An 11,417-nucleotide genomic window follows, 5' to 3' on the forward strand; every position below is an offset into this window, starting at 1 on the left:
GGGGAAAGGTCCTGCGTGGAGGGGAAGGAAGGGTCCTGCGTGGAGGGGAAGGAAGGGTCCTGCGTGGAGGGGAAAGGTCCTGCATGGCGGGGAAGGAAGGGTCCTGCGTGGAGGGGGAGGAAGGGTCCTGCGTGGAGGGGAAGGAAGGGTCCTGCACGGCGGGTTAGGAAGGGTCCTGCGTGGCAGGGAAGGAAGGGTCCTGCGTGGAGGGGAAGGAAGGGTCCTGCACGGCGGGGAAGGAAGGGTCCTGCGTGGAGGGGAAGGGTCCTGCGTGGCAGGGAAGGGTCCTGCGTGGAGGGGGAGGAAGGGTCCTGCGTGGAGGGGAAGGAAGGGTCCTGCACGGCGGGGAAAGGTCCTGCATGGCAGGGAAAGAAGGGTCCTGCACGGCGGGGAAAGGTCCTGAGTGGAGGGGAAGGAAAGGTCCTGCGCGGCTGGAGCACTGGGCACGGTTCTGCCGGGGCTGGTTGCGTTGCTAATTGGGGATCCCCCCCTGCAGCAGGGTGGGCTCCCCGCCCTTGCGCAATTTAATTACTAAATAAACTTCTAAGGCGGTGACCGTGCAGTTAGTGCCTCTCTGCGGTCGCCGAGGGTGGGGGGGGTCCCCACGCCGGTCCCCGCGGGGGGACACCCGCACCCACTCCCGGGAAAACCGCGCCGGTGCTGGCGGTGGGGTCCCTCCCAGGGTCGGGGCTGCGCTCCCCCCATCCCACCAAAAACCCCCCGAGAACACGGGCCGAGCCCCCGCCACTGCAATCGGCTCCTTTCCTTCCCAAGGTCAAACCTTCAGGTGCGTTTTTGGTGCTCCCCAGGCAGGGCAGGAAGCGCTGCCATCCAGAAGCAGGTGGAAAAGATCCTGAAAAAGAGTTGAGATGCTGGAAAAGTAGTTTGGGTTGCGTTGGTAGTGTTGGTAGTAACGCTCACCGTACCGAAGGGAAGGGAGGGGTGACGCTGCAGGAGGGTTAAAATAGTGGTGAGTTTTTTGCTAACCTGTTCTGTCTTTCACAGACAACATGCCCGTGTCACGAATGCGCATGAGGCCCTGGTTGGAAATGCAGATTAATTCCAATAAAATACCAGGACTGATATGGATTAACAAGGTGAGGGTTGTTTATTGCTATTTTTACCATTATCGTTATTACTTTGGATCATTAACCATCCTTGTTCTTAGCTGACACTAAGTCAGGATCATAAAGGAAAGAAGGACGTGGAGAAAGCTTGCAAGCATTATGTTTAAAAACCAACTGTTTTTGTTTTCAGAAAAGGTAGCTCTGGTTGGTACACAATGTAGTCATTCCATTTTTTTTTTTCCTGGGACAATTCCCAGGAGGGAAATGATAAATTAAAATAAAAGCAACATGAACATGATGGAGAACCAAGAAAACTCCAAGATCTCTTTTAACCCCTGCTGCCCACTTGAGCCAAGTCACCTCCTGTCCCAGTTGAGTAGCTCCTGTTACACTCCCAGTTGCTCCCAGTTTTAAGATTTGGCCTGAAAGAAACTCCGGATTCGCCTCCTTTTGGCGTGGAAGGCACATCCCTGTGCCGCAGGATGAGATCGCTCGGCTTATTGAATGAGGTCTCTTTCTCTGAAGCTTCCATAGCCATCCCAAGCTATTTAAGCTATGACATGTTTTTCTTGGGATTCATGCAAGGTCTTGTGGGCAACTTTAAAAAGGGATTCTCTACCAAAGCGTACCTGGATGATACACTGTAGTTAATGATACATCAATAGATTAGATGCAACGTATTTAAATGCTTCTGGGATAAAATTGACAATATTGCTTAATTCCATGGTACCGTACCACATGCGGCTTTCCCAGTTTCAGAACTCATAAAAAAAACCTTGTATGCGTTGAACAAAATAGATGGAACAATGGCTGCTTAGTTAAGATACAGAGCAGAGCATTTATAAAATTTCTGAGCTGCTACTGAGAATTCTTTGGTTAAATCCATCATTCCAAACTGGCACGTAATGCTGCTTTTTCAATTCAAATCTCTATTGGTTTAACTTCAGGATAAGATGATGTTTCAAATCCCGTGGAAGCACGCAGCTAAGCACGGCTGGGACATGGAGAAAGACGCCTGCCTTTTCCGGAGCTGGGCCATTCATACAGGTGCGTGCTGGCTTTACATTTCCATCAGCCCTATCAATATCTCAAACAAGGTGGGATTTTTTTTGTCTTGACTTACACCTTGGGTAGTTACATTACCTACTAGTATATATGTCAGCAAAAATAGAGAAAAAATAATTTTTTTTTTTTGTGGGAAGAACGAGCGCTGAAAAGGCTAAACACACCCCCATCTCTTACTTACAGGAAGATACAAAGTAGGCGAGAAAGACCCTGACCCAAAAACCTGGAAGGCGAACTTCCGCTGTGCTATGAATTCACTGCCTGACATCGAAGAAGTGAAGGATAAAAGCATCAACAAAGGCTCCAGTGCTGTCAGGGTTTACAGGATGCTGCCGCCCCTGACAAAGGATCAGAAGAAAGGTGAGCCCTCGGCAATCCAGCTGGGGTTACGCAGCTTCCACCACCGCGCTTAAACACCGCTTAAATTTCCTGCTCTGTGTAGGCAGGGGTCTAACGGACCTGTTGGTAGCACCGGTGCTACTGGCGTTAGTCACTGGTTAGTGCCATTGATAACAGTTGGTACAAATGGTTCATTTTATCCCAAATTCTTTAAACTTGCCTAAAGGCATCGTCGGGAGGCGACCGGGACTTGCTGCTGCCGGGACGGTGGTAGCAGAGCTTGCTGAGCAGGGCTCGAAGCTGCAAGAGCTCACGCTCGCCTGAAGTATCAGCCACGCAGCCCTTTCTCACATTTGTCTTATTTTTGTTTAACAGAAAGGAAGTCAAAGTCTTCAAGGGAAGCAAGAAACAGGAGCAAGAGAAAGGTATGTGTCTGTAGAGGCAGCTGAAGAAGCTAGAGGTTTTGGTGGTTTTCATGCTTAATTTTTTTTTATATGGGAACTTGTGCATTCTTACACAGGTCTTTCATTCTTTGCCCTTATTTTTGTAGTCGTATGAAGACATGAGGATGGAGGAGTCAGCAGAAAGACTAACCAACACTCCTCTGCCAGATGACCACAGTAGCTACACTGTTCATGACTACGCAGGGCAGGAAGTGGAGGTTGAGAGCACGTCCATCACCTTAGGTGAGACTCAGTTTTTAGCTCTCTGAGCAGAGTGGAAAGTGTTGTTTGTGCTAAACCCACAATCTGCGTGCCAGAAGACAAAGATGAGCCTTGGGGCTGGGCCTGGCTGCGCCGTCAGGCGGGCAGGGAGGAAATGGAGGTGGTTGTGTCTCTCCCGTGAATGCCAACTCTTCCTGGTGCATCCTGCAGACCTCTCCCCGTGCGAGGTGAGCGGCTCCCTGACTGACTGGAGGCCACCGATGGAAATCACCATGGCTGACAGCACCAACGACCTCTACCAGCTCCAGGTGTCTCCCCTGGCTTCATCCTCAGAAGGTGGGTGCTCCTCTTTTCCTACCCTGGTCTTTGATCGGTCTACGGGAGGCAGGGTGGAGGCGAGGCAGCGGGATGAAGAAGTGCCTGGGGGATCAGGAGAAAGAAGAGTTGTAGGGGAAAAAAAACCAAACAAACAAACCAACCTCCACCCGATGGATTTGGGTCACTGGAGCTGGCAAACTGGCTGGGTTACAGACAGGCACATGCCACCTGCAGAAGTGGGTGAAAGGCTCCAAAATGCCATTTCCTTTGCACGCGTGGGCAAAGGGGCAGGCTTCATCTCGCAGGCTCAACGCGATGGCATGGCCAGGTCAGCCTGTAAAAAAGAGGAGAGATTTCTGAGCCGGGAGGGTGGAACTGGGGGTTCCCGAGGCAGCTGGAAGGAGGCGATGCCAGAAGCAGGACAGAGATAGGTCCAGTAGTGACAGCGGAGGTAACCATGCTTCCCAATGGAGAAAAAAAAATACTGAACAGGGATATATCAGAGTGGTTCTTCACTCAGGGTGCAAATCATCTTCCTCCTGCACACCAAGCGGGCTCTGCTTTGGTGGCTCTTGCTGGCTGGAGCCACGCACCCCAACGTGCAGTTGTCCAAGAGCATCCGAGATGAAGGGCTGTGGGGCGCGTGGGGCACGGAGCTGCTGATGGGCCCCCCTGCCTCAAACCCGTGAGCCACTCCTCGGTGTCATCCGTGGGGGGGAAGTAAAAGGTAGTGGTGGTGTGTGACAAGAGAATATGGAGTAGGTTGTGTGGCAATGAAGCAGAAGTGTGAGGGCTAACGTGCGAAAAGTTGACATCTATGTCTGTTTTCTTCTCTTTTTTTTTTTTTTTAAATGTGCTTACAAAACAGTCACAGACGAAGATGAAGAGGAAATTAATCCGGACATTTTTAAGGTAAAACCAGCCCTTCTGGTCAGAAAAAAATTAGCCAGAGTTGTTCTTTGCACCAAGAGAGGAAGGGAAGCAGCTATCTGATCCAGCCCTATACGAGCTGAACATACACTTACGTAATCCAAGACCCTTATTTAATGAGGAAGCCTGAAAAATTAGATATAAAAAGGCGGCTACTTCACAAATATGAGCTGGAGAGGACACGTCCGTGGAAGTATCTGCTCTTTATGTGAAAGTCAGAGAAAGCTATCGAGTACTGCTAGAAGTAGAGGTTGCTGTATTAGAGTTTGCAAAGCTTCTCTAGAGGGTTGGGTTTTTTTTATTTTGCCTTTTCCTTCTCCTCTGACATGTGTGGCGCTTAATCTGTGTTTCCAGGCATGTCACGCTCATCCTACTGATAAGATGGGGGTTTCATCCCAGAAGGTGCTCTGGCCCGCCCTGTTTTGCCTTAACTTTTTTTTTTTAAACTGGGAGTAAAAAGTTTTATGTAACTTAGCATGAGAAGATATAATTTGATCTTTTTTGCTTACCTGTCTTCTAGTTAAAGGAATAAAACATTGCACCCCCAGAAAGAAGGAGCAGTTTTTACCATCTCCTTATTCTTACAGCTGCTCGAACCAGCCCAAGACTGGCACACCACCAGCGTTGGGGGGAAAGGCTTTCTCACCAATGAGCCGGGCACGCAGACCATGTGCGGCACCTACAGCTACAAGGAGCAGGATGGGGAGATCGACACGACTTCAGGTACAGGTCCTCGGTTATCGCTGACGGCCAAGGCCCCGGGATGAGGCAGGCGAGGGTTTTCATGCGAGACACTAACTGGGAGGGAGCAAAGCAAATGGAGGAATTCGCACATCCCGGGGTTCTCTGATTTCCGAGTAGCCTGTTGGGAGGCTGCGAGGGATTTGTTGATGAAAAGGAAAAGGCAAAAAACGCCTCCAGTGAGAGCATACTACAGATTTGTCTTGGGGTTATACACATGTAAGTTATGGCAGCTTTCAGGAAATCCTTGCAATGTAACTGAAGAATTTCCACTGGCAATAGCTTAAATGGGACAGTTGAATAGAGAGTGTTTGGACTCCTTTACCAAAATATTAGTCTTCCGTATTTGCTCACAGCTGAGAAATCTTTCTTTTTTTATATATGAATATATATTGACTATTTTGCTCTTGCCGCATGTGATTCAGTACTCACGCTTGGTTTATTTTGTCTAGAAGACATGGGGCTCAGGTTCTTCGACCAGAAAAGCAGCCTAGACTTCTCCTGGCTGGAGACAGCGAGACCTACCATGCAAGTCATTCCCTGTGGCTTGTAAACCCCTGGCTTCCTCCGACCATGAACTGCTCTTGGGTGGGAACTTTGACAACCCTGAGGAGAATGGAAGAAGTTGTTTGTTACTGACTGAACAAAGAAAGTAGCTTTTATATTCCGTTTAACTTTTAGGCCTGAAAGGGTTAGCAAAACCAACTCCATTATTAAAAAAAACCAAAAAACCCAAAAAAAAAAAAAAAAAAGGACTCCCATCTCACTAACAGGACTCGTGGCACCGAAGGTGCTCGGCTGCAGTACACACCTTGTCATTGCTTTGGAGGTGAAGCTTTTGCTGGAAGGTTGCCGATGTGCCGTGGGGTCTCCCGCTGACTGGTGTCCTGTGCCGGAGGCCTGGGGAGGAGGTTACCGTCCTCCCCGTGTGAGATGTGGCGAGCACTTTACTCGTTGAGTGCTTGGGAGAGACGCTGCAAATGAGTCTCTTGCCTGTTAGTTTTGGTTGCTGCTTACTTGTGCAACACTGGTGACGTTCAGCTTACAACTGTCATTACACTTAGAAAAAATTGCACTTGATTTGCTCCATCACATAGTTCATCTTTCAGATCTTTCAACTTTAAACCGTGTAAATAGTTTAGACCAATAAAATGTGAAAAATTCAGTTTAGGCTTTGCTTCCGTGTAGTACAGTTACCCAGGTTCGCTCATAGCAAGTTACCTGCTCGTAGGCGTGCCGTATCTATTTCCACATAATAGTTGAAGAGCTGCTTCATGAGACAATTTTTGCACTGATAGAGCTCTATTATTTATACTATGCCTTTCCGAGCTTCCTTCTAGCACTCTACCAGGATACCTACAGTACTGTATGCAGCACGCTGTATCGCCCTGCAGACCCACCCCGGGCCAGCGGGTGCAGGGGAGTGCATGATGGAAGGGAAGAGGTTCTAGTTTGTAGTACATAGGAATTAAAATCACTAAGCTGTAATAGACTATTGTCTTGTACATTTTGTATATAAAAGTGGTGTATATTTGTTTTAATAAAAGTGTTTTATATATGACTTGTTTACTTTTTCTCATGGGAGAGCTCTGCGAATGCGTTCCAGATTCCTTGAACATACCCCAACAGAGCCAGTTGGTGGGGTTTTCTTTTTTTTTTTCATTTTCATGAGTCATGACAGCACAGGGAATTTAGTACAGTTTGCTCCCATTTTCCACCCCCCTGCTCTTCCCAGTGCAGCTGATGAGTGGAATGCTGCTTGCCCAGGTGCTGTGCACATGTCAGGTCATTGGTTTGTACCTACCATCATCTGCAACAGTTAGGTCTAACTTAGAGCAGGATTACAGGCTATGCTATTAAAAAAATCCCACTATGCACCAAGTTGGTACGGATGTCCCTATCAGCACCACTGCCAGCTTCTGCAATAAGACAACCAGCAGTGAAGACCTAGCTAAATAACTCAGGTTTGCCTAAAAAGAAAGCAAATGCCCAATGCAAAAGGCAAGGGGAAAGCAAGCTGGGCTTCCCCTGTACATTTTATTCATTTGCTATACTTCCAGGCTGGAAAGGTCTGGCATGTTATTGCATTGGCTGGGGTGGGAGACAAGTGTGCCTGTCGCAATGTGTCTCCAGCTGCAGCCACTGGCATCGGCCACTGCCTGGAAAACCCCCGGGCTGATCAAAGCTGCGCCACGGTGGCCTTTGGGGAATAACTTCAGTCACTGAGCGAGAGAGAGGGTGGCCGGAGGAGAATATCAGGCTGCGGGAGAGGAAGACCCAACCCAAAGGGCTGGAACAAAGCGGACATTTCCTACTGCCTTTGGCACGGGCTTAACTGTGCTTAACTGTGACTTAACCTGCAGACGTGCAGGGACAGATGTGGGGTTTACCAAGGGAAGGGGGGGGGGGGGGGAAAAGTGCCATAGTAAGCAGGTGGTGGGTCTCAAATCCAGCACAGCTAAAAAGGTTTGGATACGGCACAGTCTGGACGTGCAGCCCGGGGAGGGAGAGGCTGGGCAGGGTTACTGCGGTGCCTGTTAGTCATTAACCGGCCGTATGGCCAGGACAACCCAAAGCGGGCAGCTGCAGGCAGCACCCTTCCAGGTGGCACCAGGCAGCGAGCAGCTTCCTACGGCCTCAGCCTGGCTCTGCATGGGCGGCAGCCGGGGGGACGATGACCTTGCTGTCCCCGCCGCAGCGGTCACGCTCCCTGGCACGGTACCTGGCCCGAGGGTCCGACTCTCCGGAAGGGATCCATCCAGCCGGGAACCCGCTGCGTACCAGGGCTGCCGGAGCAGAGGCCACGGCTGCCTCGGATCACACCCACCTAAAATCCCGCACAACCACCCGGTGCAGATCTAGAGCAGGAACGTTTTGCGCGCGAGCAAAGAAATCGCCCACCGGATCGGCCTTGTGCCCTGCCCAGCTGCAGCAGCAGCTGCTGCCCGGGAGAGCGCGTGGGGCAGCTGGACCTGGAGCCGCCTTCGGCTGCCCGGGAATGGACCCCATCACAGCGTCATCGACATGACCAGAGGAAATGGGCTTTGTTTAGGAACCGCTGCAAGTTTGTTACACACGGGGTGGAGGGGGCAAGAGAGAGAAGGGAAACTTCCTATGACGCTAAAAATAAGGTAGAGAATAATTTGCCCATTCATGCATTAAAAAGAGCAAGCTTTTCACAGTTATGCTCAGACACAAAAACCCCAGCACTTAAATTTTCACAGAGAAAAGGTTTGACCAAGATTTGAGGACAGAAGAAAACAGCAGCTAGTGCCTCACACCCACAGACACGCTCCAAGGGTGTTTTTTACCAGGACAGAGGAGATGCTTTCCTTCGTCACCTGCCGAGGCACGTGCGTGACCATTAGGTATTTTGCCAGTTAAAAGTGGTGAAGTCCCATGGCGGGGTGGAATTTATCCGTCCAGTTGCTTCACTGGGTGAATAACTGCCAAATTCAAAGGACTTTGTTGTTGTTTTTGTTGGCTTGAACTCTGTGGGAGGGGGAAAAAAAAAAAAAAAAAGCAGAGTTGAGCTCTCCAGCTCAGGAGGGGTGTGACTCCCTGAACCCCCGCTGAGACTCAGGCTGCTGTGCCATGGCAATGCCTGCCTGGCTCCTCCATCACCTCCAGGGCGGGTGGGATTTGTCGAAGCGACATTTCTTCTTCCGCTGCAAACTACAGAGACCTTTAGGCTGCTTGTACCCAGAGAGGCATCATGAGCTCTTTAGGATAAACCTCCTGCATAGCCTATGCGATGAAAACTGTTTGAAAACCTTGACATCAGATTCTTCTGAACTTGTCTACCCTAATCAAGCTCTTTGTAAACCCAGTAAACTTCAGCTGGCTTTCCTGTGCTGGAATAAGAGTTGTTTTCACCTTTCATATGCACCCAGCTACATTCAGCTGGGAAGTAATTCCATTCCAGGAGAGCAGGTTGTTGGGGAAAACTCACCCCTGCCAAACCCCGAGAAAGCAATAAAAGGAAAGCTTTTTTATGGGCAGGGCTCGAAGGGCAAGCGGCTCTTTCTTGTGTTATGAACCTTGTGTGACAGTGAGAGAGATCTATAGGCAATGCAAGTGTTTTAAAAATAGCAATCACCTCTGTGCTGGAAAACATAGAATTACCATAGAATGGTTTGGGTGGGCAGGGCCCTTCAGAGCCCACCCAGCCCAGCCCTGCAGTGCCAGGGACAGCTTTAACCAGCCCAGGGTGCTCAGAGCCCCGTCCAGCCTGGCCTGGGATGGTTCTGGGGATGGGGCCTCCACCGCCTCTCTGGGCAACCTGTGCCAGTGCCTCACCACCCTCGCTGTAAAACATTTCTTCCCTATATCCAGTCTAAATCTATTCTTCTTTAGTTTAAATCCATTACTCCCTGTCCTGTCACAACAGGCCTTGCTAAAAGCTTGCCCCCCCCCTTCCTGCAGCCCCTCTCAGCACTGCCAGGCCGCACTCAGGCCTCCCCGCAGCCCCCTCCTCTCCAGGCTGAGCACCCCCAGCCCCCCCAGCCTGGCCCCGCAGCAGAGGGGCTCCGGCCCTCGGGGCATTTCTGTGGGCTCCCCTGGCCCCGCTCCAGCAGCTCCATGTCCTTGTGCTGAGGGCCCAGAGCTGGGCGCAGGGCTGCAGGGGGGTCTGCCCAGAGCGGAGCAGAGGGGCAGAATCCCCTCATTCGCCCCGCTGGCCACGCTGCTGGGGATGCAGCCCAGGACGGGGCTGGCTTTCTGGGCTGCCAGCGCACATTGCCGGCTCATGTCCAGCTTTTCATCCCCCAGCACCCCCAAGTCCTTCTCCACAGGGCTGCTCTCCATCCCTCCATCCCCCAGCCTGTGCTGATACCGGGGGTTGCCCCGTCCCAGGTGCAGGACCTTGCCCTTGGCCTTGTTGAACCTCGTGAGGGTCACACAAGCCCACCTCTCCAGCTTGGCCAGGTCCCTCTGGATGACATCTCATCCTCCTGGTGTGTCAACCGCACTGCTCAGCTTGGTGTCATCTGCAAACTTGCTGAGGGTGCACTCGATCCCACTGTCTATGTCGCTGATGAAGATGTTAAACGGCACCGGTCCCAGTACGGACCCCTGACTCCTCTTGTCACCAGTCTCCATGTGGACATCGAGCCATTGACCACGACCCTCTGGATGCGACCATCCAGCCAATTCCTTATCCACCAAACAGTCCACCCATCAAATCCATGTCTCCCCAATTTAGAGAGAAGGATGTTGTGGGGGACTGTGTTGAAGGCTTTACAGAAGTCCAGATAGATGACATCCATTGCTTTTCCCTTGTCCGCTGATGCAGTCACTCCTTCATAGAAAGCCACTGGGTTGGTCAGGCAGGACTTGCCCTTGGTGAATCCGTGCTGGCTGTCTCGAATCACCTCCCCGTCCTCGAGCATAGCTTCTAGGAGGATCTGCTCCATGATCTTCCCAAGCACAGAGGTGAGGCTGACAGGTCAGTAGTTCCCAGGGTCCTCCTTTCTTCCCTTTTTAAATAATGGGCACAACATTCCCCTTCTTCCAGTCACCAGGGACTTCACCTGACTGCCAGGACTTTTCAAGTACTATGGAAAGTGGCGTGGCAACTACATCAGCCAATTCCCTCAGGACTCTGGGATGCATCTCATCAGGTCCCATAGACTTATGTGTGCTCATGTTTCTCAGGTGGTCCTGAACCTGATCTTCCCTTTAGCCCCCTCATCCCCATCTTGCAGTCCATCGACTTGGGAGGGGTGAGGAGAGAGGTTGCCAGTGAAGACCGAGGCAAAAAAATTGTTGAGTACCTCAGCCTTCTCCTCATCTGTTGATAGAAACCAGAAAGTAGGCATCATGTAATCAGTGGTCATTTGGGAAATGAACGGAGATAATGCTGCAGGCTTGGCAGGCTGCTTGAGCAGAGGCTCTCCATCACTTACACCATACTTAAACCATCACCGGCTGCAGCTTACTTGCAAACCTTGAAACCTTTTAAAAAAAACCCAAAAAATCCCAAATTCTCCTTATCTAGTTTTAGAGCTTTAGGATGTCAACAGGACAAAACATCCTGAAAATAACACGACGGTCTCAGAAACAGTCCCACAGCCTGAACCTGGGAAAACCCTACGGCAGCTCAGGCACAGGTTTTGCTGCTGCAGCATCCTGCACCAAGGCAGCAGACCTCGGTTCATGCCAACAGAGATTTTCAGTGCTGCAGAGGCAAGGATATCACACATCTGTTAACTGCAGTTTTTCCTAGCGAAACCCCTTGACTATCAAATAACAAGCTGTTGCTTTTCCCCTGATCTTTGCCCAAACGGCTTGG

At 50.8% G+C, this 11,417-nt stretch overlaps 1 protein-coding gene across 4 annotated transcripts; it reads left to right on the forward strand.

Annotated features, from left to right (window-relative positions):
• Positions 1 to 977: 977 nt before the first annotated feature.
• IRF1 (interferon regulatory factor 1) lies at positions 978 to 6,683 on the forward strand. Of its 4 annotated transcripts, none has more exons than XM_075715379.1 (9): positions 978 to 1,097; positions 2,015 to 2,114; positions 2,316 to 2,492; positions 2,847 to 2,896; positions 3,022 to 3,157; positions 3,347 to 3,472; positions 4,323 to 4,366; positions 4,972 to 5,107; positions 5,581 to 6,683. In XM_075715379.1, exons 1-9 carry the CDS (start codon positions 1,011 to 1,013, stop codon positions 5,676 to 5,678), a joined length of 954 nt encoding a protein of 317 aa, XP_075571494.1. In that variant the 5' UTR covers positions 978 to 1,010; the 3' UTR covers positions 5,679 to 6,683. The 4 variants fall into 4 exon arrangements, with proteins under 4 accessions (XP_075571494.1, XP_075571495.1, XP_075571496.1 ...); XM_075715380.1 differs by having other exon boundaries at positions 4,335 to 4,366; positions 5,578 to 6,683; XM_075715381.1 differs by having other exon boundaries at positions 4,335 to 4,366.
• The last annotated feature ends 4,734 nt before the right edge of the window (positions 6,684 to 11,417 follow it).

Source organism: Pelecanus crispus, chromosome 8 (assembly GCF_030463565.1).
Source record: "Pelecanus crispus isolate bPelCri1 chromosome 8, bPelCri1.pri, whole genome shotgun sequence".
Taxonomy (NCBI): Eukaryota; Metazoa; Chordata; class Aves; order Pelecaniformes; family Pelecanidae; genus Pelecanus; species Pelecanus crispus.

Excerpts from the sequence above, each read along its gene's own strand:
- IRF1 (XM_009490948.2), top strand. The coding sequence starts at position 1,011 with ATGCCCGTGTCACGAATGCGCATGAGGCCCTGGTTGGAAATGCAGATT. Across the intron at positions 2,115-2,315 it reads GAGCTGGGCCATTCATACAG|GAAGATACAAAGTAGGCGAG; the intron begins GTGCGTGCTGGC and ends TCTTACTTACAG. Across the intron at positions 3,158-3,346 it reads GAGCACGTCCATCACCTTAG|ACCTCTCCCCGTGCGAGGTG; the intron begins GTGAGACTCAGT and ends TGCATCCTGCAG.